This window comes from Myodes glareolus, chromosome 11 (genome assembly GCF_982192425.1).
Source record: "Myodes glareolus chromosome 11, mMyoGla1.1, whole genome shotgun sequence".
Lineage (NCBI taxonomy): Eukaryota > Metazoa > Chordata > Mammalia > Rodentia > Cricetidae > Myodes > Myodes glareolus.
The window spans coordinates 81,246,801-81,261,195 of NC_142036.1; the positions used below are offsets into that span (position 1 = coordinate 81,246,801).

Below are 14,395 nucleotides of genomic sequence, written 5' to 3' on the forward strand. Positions count from 1 at the left end.
GGGCCACTGTCTATGGGTCATTAGGGGCCATTTTCATTCAAACCACCACAGTACCTTATACTAGGTTTCTAAAACCAATAATATCCACCACATGAATTCCAAATGACGAGGATGTATCAATGAACAGTGCAATGCGGAATCTCCTCAGAACTAATGCACGTGAACATGCAGCAGACATGTAAATGGTCGCACTGAGACTCAGTCTTCGGGTAGCACACTTCCGTTTTGAGTCTCTGTCACAGATCCTCGGCCCTGACCCCTGCTCACGGCCCTACATCTCCAGCGGCCTCCATCATTCCCTAGCACCCAGCTGACCTTCACATCTTTGTCGTTACTTTCTTCTTTCTTTGCTGTGTTTATCTTTCCTGTCTCTTATTTCTCAGTCCTCCTTTCAGAGTTTTAAGCCTTAGTACACCTCACCACCAATCCAGAGTACCCATCTTCAGGGACCCAACCATAGCCTTATAGTGGATAACAGCCTCAGGCTGCACCCCAAGAAAATGCAGAGTGTTTCCTGTAGGATGTGCTGAGACATCTAGAAATCCCCACTGGTGTAAGAGGTCCTTCTGTTTATGTGTTGCTTTCATTGGTTAATCAAGAAACTGCTTGGCCTGATAGGGCAGAACTTAGGTAGGCGAAAAAGACAAAACTAAATTCTAAAAAAGAAAAAAAAAAAAACAGACAGAGAACACCATGGAGATGCCAGGTCAGACATTCCAAATATTTCCTGATAAGCCACAACTTCATGGTAAACACAGAAATAAAAATGGATTAAATCAAGATGTGAGAGTTAGCCAATAGGAGGCTAGAGCTAATGGCCAAGCAGTGTTTTAATTAATACAGTTTCTATATAATTATTTCGGGCGACCAGGACAGAACAAAGGGGTCCACTCCTCCTTTTTGTAACACCCCACAACTAGAGAAATGGAAAGGCAGGCGTTTATCCCAATCTCAACAAATCTGCTGAACCCCAGGGTCTAGACCTGCTCACTGCATCACAGCTGTGGCTAGCAACAATGTCTTCAAACACAGAAGAGTCACTGTACAGTCAACAATTTGTATTCAGTGTGAATTTCTGGTCTTAAACAACTCTAGGTATGACTTAGTGATGTCTAATGTAGCTGTAAATTAAATGATCTGTTAACTGCAGTTAATCCAAACTCCAGAGGCTATAGAGACAAATGCATTTCTCCTGTCTTTCCAGAGCATCTATTCCAATTTCACCTGAAAACAGCACCTTGTCCTCTTGGAAATGTCACTTATACTTCACACTCAATCCTCACAAATAATGTGACTTAAACAGAGGCTCCGACCAGTTGTGGTGGTACATATCTTTAATATCAGCACCAGGGAGACAAAAACAGGTCTGATCTACATACTGAGTTCCAAGCTGGCCAGACCGACAGAGATTCTGTCATCAAAATAAATAAATAAATATAAAAATTTTAAAAATACACCACACACACACACACACACACACGTCCTTAATCTCACACAGATCACTCAGTCACAGGTGAGACTGTGTACTTATTCAGCGCTAGATCAATCATAACACTCACCCTGATGGCCAATTGACCTATGTATTTGTAAGAGAATTTGATAGAGCCTGAATCAATCATGGTCTCCCGTTGCCCCAGCCTTTTCACTTTTTTATTGTTTTTATTACCCTATACATTTTTTTCTCTGTCCCCCTACCTTCCTCCCTCTTTCCTTCTACCCTCTCACATGCCCCCCCTGCCCCCAATTTACTCAGGAGATCCTGTCTTTTTCTCCTTCCTATGTAGATCCATATATGTCTCTCTTAGGGTCTTCTTTGCTGTCTAGGTTGTCTGGAGTTGTGGACTGTAGGTTGTTTTTTTTCTTTGTTTTATGTCTAAAAGCAACTTATGAGAGAGTACATATTATATTTGTCTTTTTAGGTCTGGGTTAACTCACTCAGTATGATTTTTTTAGATCAATTTGCATGCAAATTTCAAGATGTCAATTATTGTTTGCTGCTATGTGGTATTCCGTTGTGTAAATGCTTGATAATATACCCAGCAGCAGTATTGCTAGGTCTTGAGGTAGACTGTTTCCTAATTTTCTGAGAAATCGCCATACTGATTTCCAAAGTGGCTGTAAAAGTTCGCACTACCACCAGCAATGGAGGAGCATTCCCCTTATCCCACATCCTCTCAAGAATAAGCTGTCATCAGTGTTTTTAATCTTGGCCATTCTGACAGGTATAAGATGGAATCTCTGAGTTGTTTTGATTTGCATTTCTCTGATGGCTAAGGATGTTGACCACTTTCTAAAGTGTCTTTCAGTCATTTGAGATTCATCTGTTGAGAGTTCTCTCAAAGGGTTTGTATCCCATTTTTTTCATTCAATTTTTTGTTCTTTTGATATCAAGTTTCTTGAGTTCTTTGTATATTTTGGAGATCAGCCCTCTGTCCAATGTGGGGTTGGTGAAGAACTTTTCCCATTCTGTCAGCTGCTATTTTGTCTTATTGACTGTGTCCATTGCTTTACAGAAGCTTCTCCGTTTCAGGAGGTCCCATTTATTAATTGTTACTTTCAGTATCTGTACTACTGGGATTATTTTTAGGAAGATGTCTCCTGGCCAATGTATTCAAGTGTACTTCCCACTTTTTCTTCTATGAGGTTCAGTGTGTAGTTTTACATTGAGGTCTTTGATCCACATGGACTTGAGTTTTGTGCATGGTGATAGATATGGATCTATTTGCATTCTTCTATATATTGATATCCAGTTATGCCAGTACCATTTGTTAAATATGATTTCTTTTTTCCATTTTATATTTTTAGCTTCTTTGTTAAAAATCAGGTGTTCATAGGTGTGTGGATTGATATCCGGGTCTTCAATTCTGTTCCATTGGTCGTCCTATCTGTTTTTATGCCAATACCAGGCTGTTTTCATTACTGGAGCTCTATAATACAGTTTGAAGTCAGGGATTGTGGTACCTCCAGAAGTTCCTTTGTTGGACAAGATTGTTTTGGCTATCCTGGTTTTTTTGTTTGTTTGTTTGTTTTTCCATATGAAGTTGAGTATTGTTTTTTCAAGGTCTGTGAAGAATTTTACTAGGATTTTGATGGACATCTCATTGAATCTATAGACTGCTTTTGGTAGATTGCCAATTTTATTGTGTTAATTCTACCTACCCAAGAGCATGGGAGATCTTTCCATTTTCTAGTGTCTTCTTTAATTTCTTCAAAATTTTAAAGTTCTTGTCATACAGGTCTTTTGCTTGTTTGGTTAGAGTTATCCCAAGATATTTTATGTTATTTGTGGCTATTGTAAATGGTGATGTTTCCCTGATTGCTTTTTCAGCCCATTTATCATTTGTATATAGGAGAACTACTGATTTTTCTAATTTCAAAGAAGTGAGATGTTTGTCAGGTGGCGACAGAATGAGGCACTTTAAAACATGTGAGTGGCTCGCACTCCACATGTCCTGATATGGATGGCATATATACATATATATATATATATATATATATATATATATATATATACACACACAAAGATGCAGATAGAAGAGAGCATAGCATCAGAGAGACGGCTGGTCCCCGTTCTTTGTGACAGCGAACATAACTTCAGAGAGACGGCTGGTCCCCGTTCTTTGTGACAGCTGCCAAGCTGCTACTCCTATCATGACTGCATCCTGAACCCTCCAATGAATTTGTAGACCTAGGTAAATCCAAGCTATTTTCCTATAACCTGTAACCAAGGGGTTTTGGCACACAACTCCAAGGTAATAAACTGCACTTGTTAAGCGTAGAGCTGGGAATGATGCAGGCATTACTAATGCACCTGCAGAGTCAAGTGTATCTGCGTAAGGCTAATAACAGTCGGCCGAATGGCATCTGGGAATGACAGGACTTAGCTCTTTCTTCTTTGCCTTCCTCACTAGGGATAAACTTTGTTCTTCCATAAAGCAATCAACGTCTTGTGAGCAAAAATCATACTTTTTTTGAACGCCTTTGGTGCTCCCCACCACAGCCATAACTATATGCTCTCAGTAGGAACATGTCGAGCTAAAAGTATGAAAATTAGGATACTATGATATAATCCCCTGAAATATCATTAGATTCCAAGTAAGGAGGTCTTGTATTCTACAGAAAAAGAATCCCTCTGTAGATAGTGGGGGTTGTGTAGCAAAAGAGCATTAAGGATGCCAGGGAAAATCATCATTAATCTGATTATTACTAAAAGGTTCTAGGGCTCCTAAAAGGATTTGGTTGGCTGTTAAGAAGCCAGCTTTAATCTGAAATGATAAATCTGACTCAAAAGCTCTACAAAGCAAATCTACCTTTCCCCCTGGGGATTAACTCTAAGACAAGGCTGCTAGGAATTGAAAACGGAAGAAATAAAACATAAAGACCAAGGCTTATTAAATGTTTTCAGCTGCATTTTTAAACAAAGGCAGATACCTATACATCATATGCTTTGCATGTTGCTGTGTGCGTTAAAATATTTCTTTCATCAAATTAATAACCAAATTTACTGGTGACCTGCTGTGGAAGGAACCAGAAATGGATGGCTTGAAGTCAAGATCATCTGACCAAGATGAGGTCCTAAGGACCCCTCAAATGAAGGAAGAAAAGCAAACATAAACACAACCCAGCTTTACACTAGCCTCCCCCAGAGGCCTCAACCTTCCTGATCTCACTAGCCTCCACACTTAGGAAGGGCTCTGATTTTTAACACCGTAATTGTGTTGGAACACATCCAACTTTATTCCTTAAAACTGGTGCTTTGACTAGTTCTAAGCAAAACAAAGAGAAAAACCTAAGTAGATTACTCTGCATGATTAGAATATCTTGGAAGTCTATCTATTCACTTTATGTATTTATCTGATAGAGATAATGTGATAGAGATAAGGCCACAATGTGTGGCCTTAATACATGCTGATGGCAACCAGGAAAATCCTGCTACCAAATGCGAGCTGCTCAGCTGCACGAAACTTCTCACCAAGTTACCTCCTAAACACCAGTTCCTCGGTGAAACCTCCACTGAGTTACTCCATAAAATTCTTTGTACGAAATTTTTGGAAATCTCCACTCCAAGGCTCTTCCACTATAAACTGCATTTAATATTTTTACTCAGTGTGGGCTGACAAGATGAGTCAGCAGACAAAAATGCTTGCTGAGCTAGCCTGGATCCAAGAATTCAATCCCTGAAACACAAATGAACTCAGACTCCATAAAGTTATCTTCCGACCTCTGTATATGCACTATAATTATAGCATGCACACAACTGAACATACACACAATAAAAGTAAAAACTAACTTAAAATTTTTTAATATAGTTCTAATCAGTAACTCACTTAAAGAGCATATTAGAATGTCTGGAATCAGGAATCAATTACATAGACTTTCTGACAAACTGAAACACATTAACTGAGTCACTGAATCTAACCTAAACAAAAGTACACTGTTTTGGTTTTAGGTTTTTTGCTTTGGTTTGGTTTGGTTTGGTTTGGCTTGGTTTTTCAAGACAGGGTTTCTCTGTGTAGCCTTGGCTATCCCTGAACTGTCTTTCTAGACCAGGCCCACCTCGAACTTGCAGAGACCTGTCTGCCTCTGCATGGGAATAAAGGTGTGCACCACCACCACCTGGCTAATTTAGTCTTAAACAGGTGTTTAAATGTAGCCTTCTGATAACTTTTAAAGAAAGTTGGGGCCAGGCAGTGGTGGCGCACGCCTTTAATCCCAGCTCTCGAAGCAGAGGCAGGTGGATCTCTCTGAGTTTGAGGCCAGGCTGGTCTACAAGAGCAAGTTCCAGGACAACTAGGGCCATTACACAAAGAAACCCTGTCTCGACAAAACCAAAAAAATGAAAAAGAAAGTTGAAAAGGTGAAACTTCAGTCTCAGTGTCTTTTTGGACCCTCTCAGGACCCAGCACAGAATCACTAGGGCGCGCTCTTACTCCCAGTATGTGAGAGACAACGAAGAACCGCCTTTACAGAACAAAGCGGAACTCGGGCTCACCTGCATCGAGGCTCCTTCCACTCGCGCCACACACGCGACCCGATCCAGGAACGTGACTGCCACGGGCACCGCCACAAAGAAGCCTTTACAGAAGGCCTTGAAGTACCTTCTCAGCCAGCCTTGGGACTGTGCCATACCTGGGGACACAAGGACAACCAGCAGGAAATTAGCCAAAAGGAAACAGATAAACAAAGTCGCCAAAACCACATAAGGAAATATAGGAATTGGCTGTACCAGGACTCAGTGGCAGAGCACGGGCTTAGCACCCACAAGGCCCTGGGCTTGATCCTCAACATCACTAAAGAAGAGAAAACTAGGTTTTCTAGTTGTCAGCTAGAGCATGACAACCCTGTTTCGTAGCATATCTCAACCCCATGCCTAGAACTATTAGGTAAGTGTGCCCTAAGTCCCAAAGGGAAATGTATGAATTATGTCTTTTCAGCTTGTCTACTTGGAAACATCAGTGAAAAAAACTTGAAACACAACCATTCTAAAGGTACAATCCTTTCTGCTGCTCTAACCGTAAGGAAACGCAGTCTTATTTCCCTGACAGAAGTTCAGTGAGATGTGTTGACCCAGCTGAAAGCTCTTTCAGAGCCTCTCTGACTAGGGTGACCATGTGTCGAGGACAGAAGGGCAACACTGCCATGGAAAACTCTCCACCTACCAGGCCTGCCTCTGTTCTCCACCCCCACAGTACACCCTCAGACAACACAGCCCCCCAATACACCCTCACCCAGCACAGTCCCCACAATACACCCTCACCCAGCACAGCCTCCCGCAGTACACCCTCACCCAGCACAGCCCCCCACAGTACACCCTCACCCAGCACAGCCCCCCACAGTACACCCTCACCCAGCACAGCCCCCCAAGACACCCTCACCCAGCACAGCCCCCCGCAGTACACCCTCACCCAGCACAGCCTTCCGCAGTACACCCTCACCCAGCACAGCCTCCCACAGTACACCCTCACCCAAGCACAGCCTCCCACAGTACACCCTCACCCAAGCACAGCCCCGAGGGAGTCCATGCACTAATAAAACTGCTTCACATCACATCACAGTGGAGACTCTATGGAAAAAGCAATGTCAAAAAAGCCAAAGCCAAGCCGGCTCTTACGGACTCGGCCACCAACTCTCTTCTCAGCTACTTGCCCCTTCACCTCATACTGTCATGCTGTAATTATGAGACATTTCCAGAGCACACTTTACAATTTTCGCAACATACTGGGAACTGAGAACAAGGTCAGGTGGAAGGGTAGGGCTAGGGGACAGAGTTCATGGAGCAGCACCCGCCCGGAGAAGTTATAAACATTGTGCCCATTTCTTTTACCTGCTAGGACTAAGAAGAGAGGTGGGAAATGGATCCGAGAACCTGACCCCCAGATCCTGCTCTTCACTGGTCACTGGGGAAAAAAAAATCCTATCTCTTCACTTAACCTGTGTGATTATTGATTCTGCTCACGACCTGAAGAAGCAAGATTTGGTTCTGCAAAAGTTGGTTGGGAGTAGAAACAAAAATAGCCATTTCAGCTGAAAGACACTTAAGGAAATGTTCAACATCCTTAGTCATCAGAGAAATGCAAATCAAAACAACTCTGAGATTTCATCTTACACCTGTAAGAATGGCCAAGATCAAAAACACTGATGACAACTTATGCTGGAGAGGTTGTGGGGAAAAGGGAACACTTCTGCATTGTTGGTGGGAGTGCAAGCTGGTACATCCCCTTCGGATGTCAGTGTGGCGATTTCTCAGAAAATTAGGAAACAACTTTCCTCACTGTTGGGTATATATCCAAAGGATGCTCAATCGTGCCACAAGGACATATGCTCAACTATGTTCACAGCAGCATTGTTTGTCACAGCCAGAACCTGGAAACAACCTAAATGCCCCTTGACCAAAGAATGGATAAGGAAAATATGGTACATTTACACAATAGAGTACTACACAGCAGAAAAAAGATGACATCTTGAAATTTGCAGGCAAATCGATGGAGCTAGAAAACATCATTTTGAGTGAGATAACCCAGACCCAGAATGACAATTATCACATGTACTCACTCATAGGTGGTTTTTAAACATAAAGCTAAGAAAACCAGCTTACAAACCACAAACCCGGAGAACTTAGACAACAATGCGGACCCTAAGAGAGACATATATAGATCTAATAGACATGGGAAGTAGAAAAAGACAAGATCTCCTGAGTAAATTGGGAGCATGGGGATCATGGGAGAGGGCTGAAGGGGAGGAAAGAGGAAAGGAGGGAGGCAGAGAAAAATGTAGAGCTCAAAAAAAATCAATAAAAAAAGAAAAAATAGCCAGTTCAATCTATAAATGAAAGCTGTTAAGACTGCCAAGTAACAAATAAAAAGGCCTAAGCCCCCACACTAGCAGCTTAACTGTCTGACACTCTTTGCACCCATGAAATATACAACTTCCTATCATTTTAAAAACGATGCTGGAAAATGAGTCCTAATACAACAAGGACGTCTGAGACAGGAATGGAAATCACTGCCTGAGAATTCAAGCCACAAACATCCTTCCCCTGCCCTATAACCACATGATGAACAGGTTTTCTAGGGTTCAGGAGATTCCCCCTCACTGCCTCATACAATGAAACTTAATATACTTAAGGATCGAGAGATGTCAACCTGTTAGGCCAAATGAAAGCCGTCATGCAAACCAGGAACACCCTGCATAAAAAGGATAGCTCGCATTGTTCGCTGCTGCATTTACACAGGATCCAGGTACAGCGCACGGCCAGAAGGCACAGGTAAAGAAGGAGGATGGGAGAGTGACAGGGAACTCCTGACTCTTTTCTTTTTAATATAATCGTGAGCTCCTTCGGCCCTAAGCCTACAAATCAGCTTGCTTCCCAGGAAACTGAAGATTTCTCGTCCTCCTGAGAATGGGTCCAGAAGAGTTGAGAAAAGCAATTAGACCAAGTGTCTGCCAAGATGGCACAGGCCGAGACTTCATTTTGACTTTTTCTTTAAGTTCCCAAAAGACACACACACACACACACACACACATACACACACACACACACACACACACACGCCATAAAAATGATAGGAAGCAAAAACTAGGTAAGGACCCTAGTTTAGGAAGTATTCTGGCCTGTGTGGAAACTGGACCTGCAGTGAGAGCCCTAGACGCGTTCTGATCTGTGTGGAAACTGGACCCGCAGGACCATGTTTTAGGTGCCGGGTCCCCATCAACAGGGCTGTGTGGAGAAGGGTGTAGTCGATGAAGGTTCTCAGTCTGTCCCTTCTCCCCACTCTGCTGCCTCTGCCCCACGACAAGAGCTGTTCCACCCATCCCAAAGCACCCTGAAACTGGGAGCGGAACAAATCTTTCTGCCCTTGATGTTGAATGTCACTAACACGAGAAGGAAAGAGGACCTGAGAAATTCGTGATGATGAAAAAGGGAGGGAGGACAAAGGGGAATGAGCATTAAAAACAGGACCTGGAACTGGGGACGAGAAAGGGTAATGGGTGGATGTGTTATATACATGCATGAAAATGTACGACGAAGCCCAAAATTGCATATTAATTAGTATATATTAATAAAGAACATTTAAAAACCAGAAAAGTGACAATCAAATTCTTTCCATAAACTTATTTCTCAGGACTTTCTTTGGCAAACTATATAATTTTAAAGAAAAACTTTAAGATTTAACTTAATTATTTAATTAGTTGTATGTGTGAGAGAGGAGGGTGTACACACACATGTAAGAGCCCATGAGACCAGGGGCACCAAAATCATGGAAGCTGGAGTTCCAGGTGGTTGGGAGCCACCTGATGCGGGTGCCGGGAGCTGAACGCAGGTCCTCTGGAGGAGCCGTATGCGCCCTTCCACGAGCCTTCTCCCTAATCCCTGGGCCACGTCATTCAACCACGACATGGAAGGCAAGAAAGAGGAGCTTGTGGAGAAAGAACGCTGCTGCATATGTGACGAACGCTGATGTACTTATGGAGCTACTGTTAAGTCCTGGAAACTACTTCACTTTATCTTGAAGGAACTGTGCCTTTGTGAGATTACTAGAGAGACCTGTGGATTGAGAGCCCATTGTTTTTCAGCCGACAGCAGAACATTCTCCAGAGTTAGCCACCCAGGGCAACCAGACACTGGCCACATGCAACATGAAGAAACACTGCCTCCAAATCAGAGGTCCTCATACACATGCACATTTATACAAACGCACACGCCAAAGGAAGGGGCAGCTGAGTCTGTTATCATTCATTAAAACCACAAGCTGGGCATGGAAATGCATAGCTCCCATCACAGCACTTGCGAGGCAGAGGCAGGAGAATTTCTGTGAGTTCAAGGTGAGTTCTAGACAGGGTTAGATGGTACAACCCTGCTCCATGAACAGAAATGAACTGTCAGGTACAAATAAATAAAGTGTTTTCTATCACTGACTCAAGGCTCTTTTCCTTCTTCTCCACCTAGCTGATATATGGATATCTTAGTAATGAACTACCTTTAATAACCTTAATTATACCACACGGGGGAAACTACCTGATGTGGACTGATTCTTGTATAATATCTGTAACTGTGTGTGTGTATTGTTAAAAATGAAGATCAGCAAGAATTTTGCAGTTTTCAATATATATTTCATAATCCTAACAGTCACCCCAACCTGCAATCTGTTATATCAAACTGAAATAAATGTAACTGCAGACTAACTTTAGAAAATAAGCAATTTAAAAGACATGTTCATTCCAACTTATCCACCAACTGTAATATTAAGTAAAATTATGTATGAGTCCCTACATCTGGTACCCAAGAGAGGTGTCTGGCCCAGGATGCTAAATGTTTCCATGAGCAGCTTCACTATTGCATTGATGAAATGAGAGGTCCATTTGACACGTTTCATTCATTCAGACCCAACTTTAATGTGAGCCTTTAATAAAATTAATTTCTCTTCTGTGATATATTTCATCTATAATTCAAATACATTTGCTAACTCCCTTATACACATTGACAATATATGTAGTATATTTTTCTATTTTTCTTTTCTTTTTTTTTTCTTCGAGACAAGGTTTCTCCGTAGCTTTGGTGCCTGTCCTGGAGCTAGCTCTTGTAGAACAGGCTGACCTCGAACTCACAGAGATCCGCCTGCCTCTGCCTCACGAGTGCTGGGATTAAAGGCGTGCACAACCATCACTGGGCTTTTAATATACTTTTCAACAGACTACTTTACCAGTGGCATACCAATGACCCACTATGCTCATCCACATCATTTAACATCAAGAGAATAATTTTTTGGCATTTTCATTTTACTTTATTTTTTAATATTCAATTTTATGTTCAATTTTACCTGCATGTATGTATGCGTTGAAGGGTCCTGCTGCTTAAGGGTGCAGTCCACCACGTCCAGACAGCTCTCTGAGCTTGACACCGAATGGAGGACCCCCTCCCCCTGCAGCAGGACTTCCTATTATCTGCCTGACCTTATTTGGAAGCTGCCTCTGAGCCTGGATGCCTTATCTTAAAGGTGACCTTTGACACAGCTCCCTTCAAATGCCCCTCTGCTGTTCATATGATACTTAGGTATTATGCCAGCTGTATGGTAGGACCATGTTGCCAAATGCAAATTAGGTGAAGCCCCAACCGCTGTCCCCATCGTATATACTCCCCTTACTCTGGAATAAAGGCAATCTGTCTCACTGAAGTCCACTCCCAGAAGGCTAGTTGTCTTTCTGTCATAGTCACAGCCATCTGAGCCCTGCTTACAGTTTCTGCTTCTTCCTCCCTCTGGGACCAGGGGCCATGGACCAGGAGGAAACAGGAGACCCCACATGCGTATGCACCACTTGTATGTCTGCCACCTGATATGGTCTGAAGAAAACATTGAATCCCGAGGAGCTGGAGCTATAGATGGCTGTAAGCCACCGTGTGGGTGCCGGCTGCTCTTCTCAAAGAGCAGCCAGTGTTCGAAACTGTTGAAGCCATCTCTCCAGCCCCTTTATTTTGATTTTGGTTTTTGGTTTTTCTTTTTCTGTTTTTAAGACAAGGTTTCACTATGCATCACTTGGCTACCCTGGAGCTCACTATGTAGATCAGGTTAGCCTAGTCACAGAGATCCACCTGCCTCTGCCTTCCATGTGCCGGGCAGCCAGTCTTGACATATTTATTGAAATGGAGACTTCAGATGCAAGAGATGAATTTTCCTCAACTTCAGATTTCATTACCTCCCTCTCCCTGCAAACACCTCTGCCTGGAGCCGTTTTCTGATCCTTACTGGTTTTTTAAAGGCTCATTGACATGATTCGTACTGTGTGTCAGTTGGTCTCTCCGTGCTGTGAAAGAATACTCCCAAACAAGTTTTAGAGAAGGAAGGATTATCTTTGGCTCACAGCTTACGAGGATTCATTGCACTGCTCTTAGAACTGCCGCTACCTTCCGCACAGTAAACTCAGAGCAAGAATTCTCCAGCTAAGAGATTATCCAGAGCATGTGGCAGGCAAGACAACCTGGTGGCCACCAAATACTGCTCCAAAGAGGAAGAAAAAATTAAAAGCCACCTTGTGAAGAGAATGAGGAGAAGTCAGTGTTTTCAGAGGCTCGGGAGGGAGGCTCAGTGCAGCCCTACCTTCTCTGATTTACACAGGACCCACACAACTCACAATAATAAAGCACTGATAGAAGATTACAGCTATTACGACAGGAACCACACACAAATGAAGAAACAAACACTGCATTTTCATGTTAAGGCTTACCTGGTGCCACCGGCATGGCTTTGGGTTTGACCCGACTGGGACAACAAGGGAATGAACAAAGGATAGACCCACAGACACAGATACACAGAAAATCTGGGTTTGGATGGGTAATGCATACTGATGGAGACACACAAGCAGCAGCCAGAACTCAGAGCAATAATTCTATACCGCTGAATGTGAAAGAGGCTAATTTATCATCTACAGCCAAAAGGCTAAAGGCGAGGCAGGTTTAGCTAGTCTTGTTAGGGGTCCTCTACAGGGGAGCAGTCCTAGGCAGTAAAACTCTGGGAGGAGAAAGCTGTGGTTGATACTCTCTGCACACACTGTCAACTTCTGCCCAGGGACCAAGGGAAGGCCTTGGCATCTGTCTGAAACTGACCCAGGGAAGGTTTTGTCATTCCCAAGACTCTGAGGCACCGGGGTCCTGTACACGGCAATGTTTGCATCATCTGCTCTCCACATCCCCCACTCACCCCCTAGTTTTCTTAAACGTTCCAGTGCAGTTCAGCCTCCAGTCCAGTGGACACTCTGCCTAGTCTATGGAACCCAACAGAAAGACAGAACTGAAACGCTGGGGCCTCTGGCCAGGATTACTCAGGTCACCAAACACAAAAACAAGAAAATCTTGAAAACTATTAAGGTTCTCGCTCTGCCATGTGCCCCTCTCAGCCCTGGTGAGTTCCAGCAACAATGGTTCTCTGCATCACTTTGGAGGACAATTCTCTACATTCCCTTAAAGAAATGATGTTATTTTGTTGGTACGTTTGGAAATATAGTACAATTGACTGCCAGTCCCCTTCATAACCTAAAAGACAAGACCTTAGAGTCTGGACTCCCCCTGGATCCAATTTGACAGAGTCTGCCCTTTTGTGAGGAAAAGTCTTGAATCTATAGAGTCACAAATAAGATACTACAAAACAAAAATAGAAAAACATTTGGGTTGCTTGGCCATGCATCTATCCAATCCTCCCCAAGCAGTCAAACTCCACGGCCCCTTCTTCTGGAAACCAAGAGCATGTCCCCAGAACAGTCTAAAACCCAGTGAAGCTACAATGTTCACACCCCACCTCCAAGACCCCCAAAATCTGTCCCAAAGCACCAGTATATACAACTAGCTCTAGATTCTGCCTGTCCCATGGTTCACACTTGATGTGCAGAATATGCTCCTCTCATCTTCACTTGATCACTTCTCATGGGAGCGTTCCTTCACTTGACCAATGGGAACAGTCAAGTTCCCCGTGCTGGTGCCACTTGTCACAGCCTGCACTGCTTAGGGACTGACCTAAGTGGGTACAGAGAATGAAGGAATGACAGACACACATTTAGAAAAGCCGGGATTCAGAGGCAATGCACTGTGATGGAGACACACCAACAGCAGAAACCAGGAACGCGGGCACTGGGGTTATTGGCATGGCCATGCTTACATCAAGGACGCGTTTGCTCAGGACTTCATCCATTCCCACTCATACCAAATCAAAGTTTTTAAAGCTCTATGGCATTGACAGTCAGGTAAAATTTACCATTCATTGCCTTATCTATGCAGTTGCCAGAGAGTCAGTCCAATAACATCTCTAGATTTTTGTTCATAGTTTAAATGCTGAAAACTACAAAATTAATGAGTACCTAGTACCAATTTCCTCTCAAAATACATCCTTTAAACAGTAATAATAAGGCA

The 14,395-nt window shown here is 43.1% G+C and overlaps 1 protein-coding gene across 5 annotated transcripts in view; it reads right to left on the reverse strand.

Moving 5' to 3' along the window:
• Nucleotides 1–14,395, reverse strand: part of Immp2l (inner mitochondrial membrane peptidase subunit 2) — an 845,970-nt gene that overhangs the window by 793,877 nt on the left and 37,698 nt on the right. For 4 of the 5 annotated variants that reach the window (XM_085697717.2, XM_085697718.2, XM_085697716.2 and 1 more), the window contains exon 3: nt 5,993–6,129. In XM_085697717.2, coding sequence (XP_085553843.2) covers nt 5,993–6,127 — 135 coding nt within the window. In that variant the 5' untranslated portion in view covers nt 6,128–6,129. Of the gene's footprint in view, nt 1–5,992; nt 6,130–6,996; nt 7,149–14,395 lie in introns of those variants that run through there. The other variant, XM_087911824.1, reaches the window with a different exon arrangement.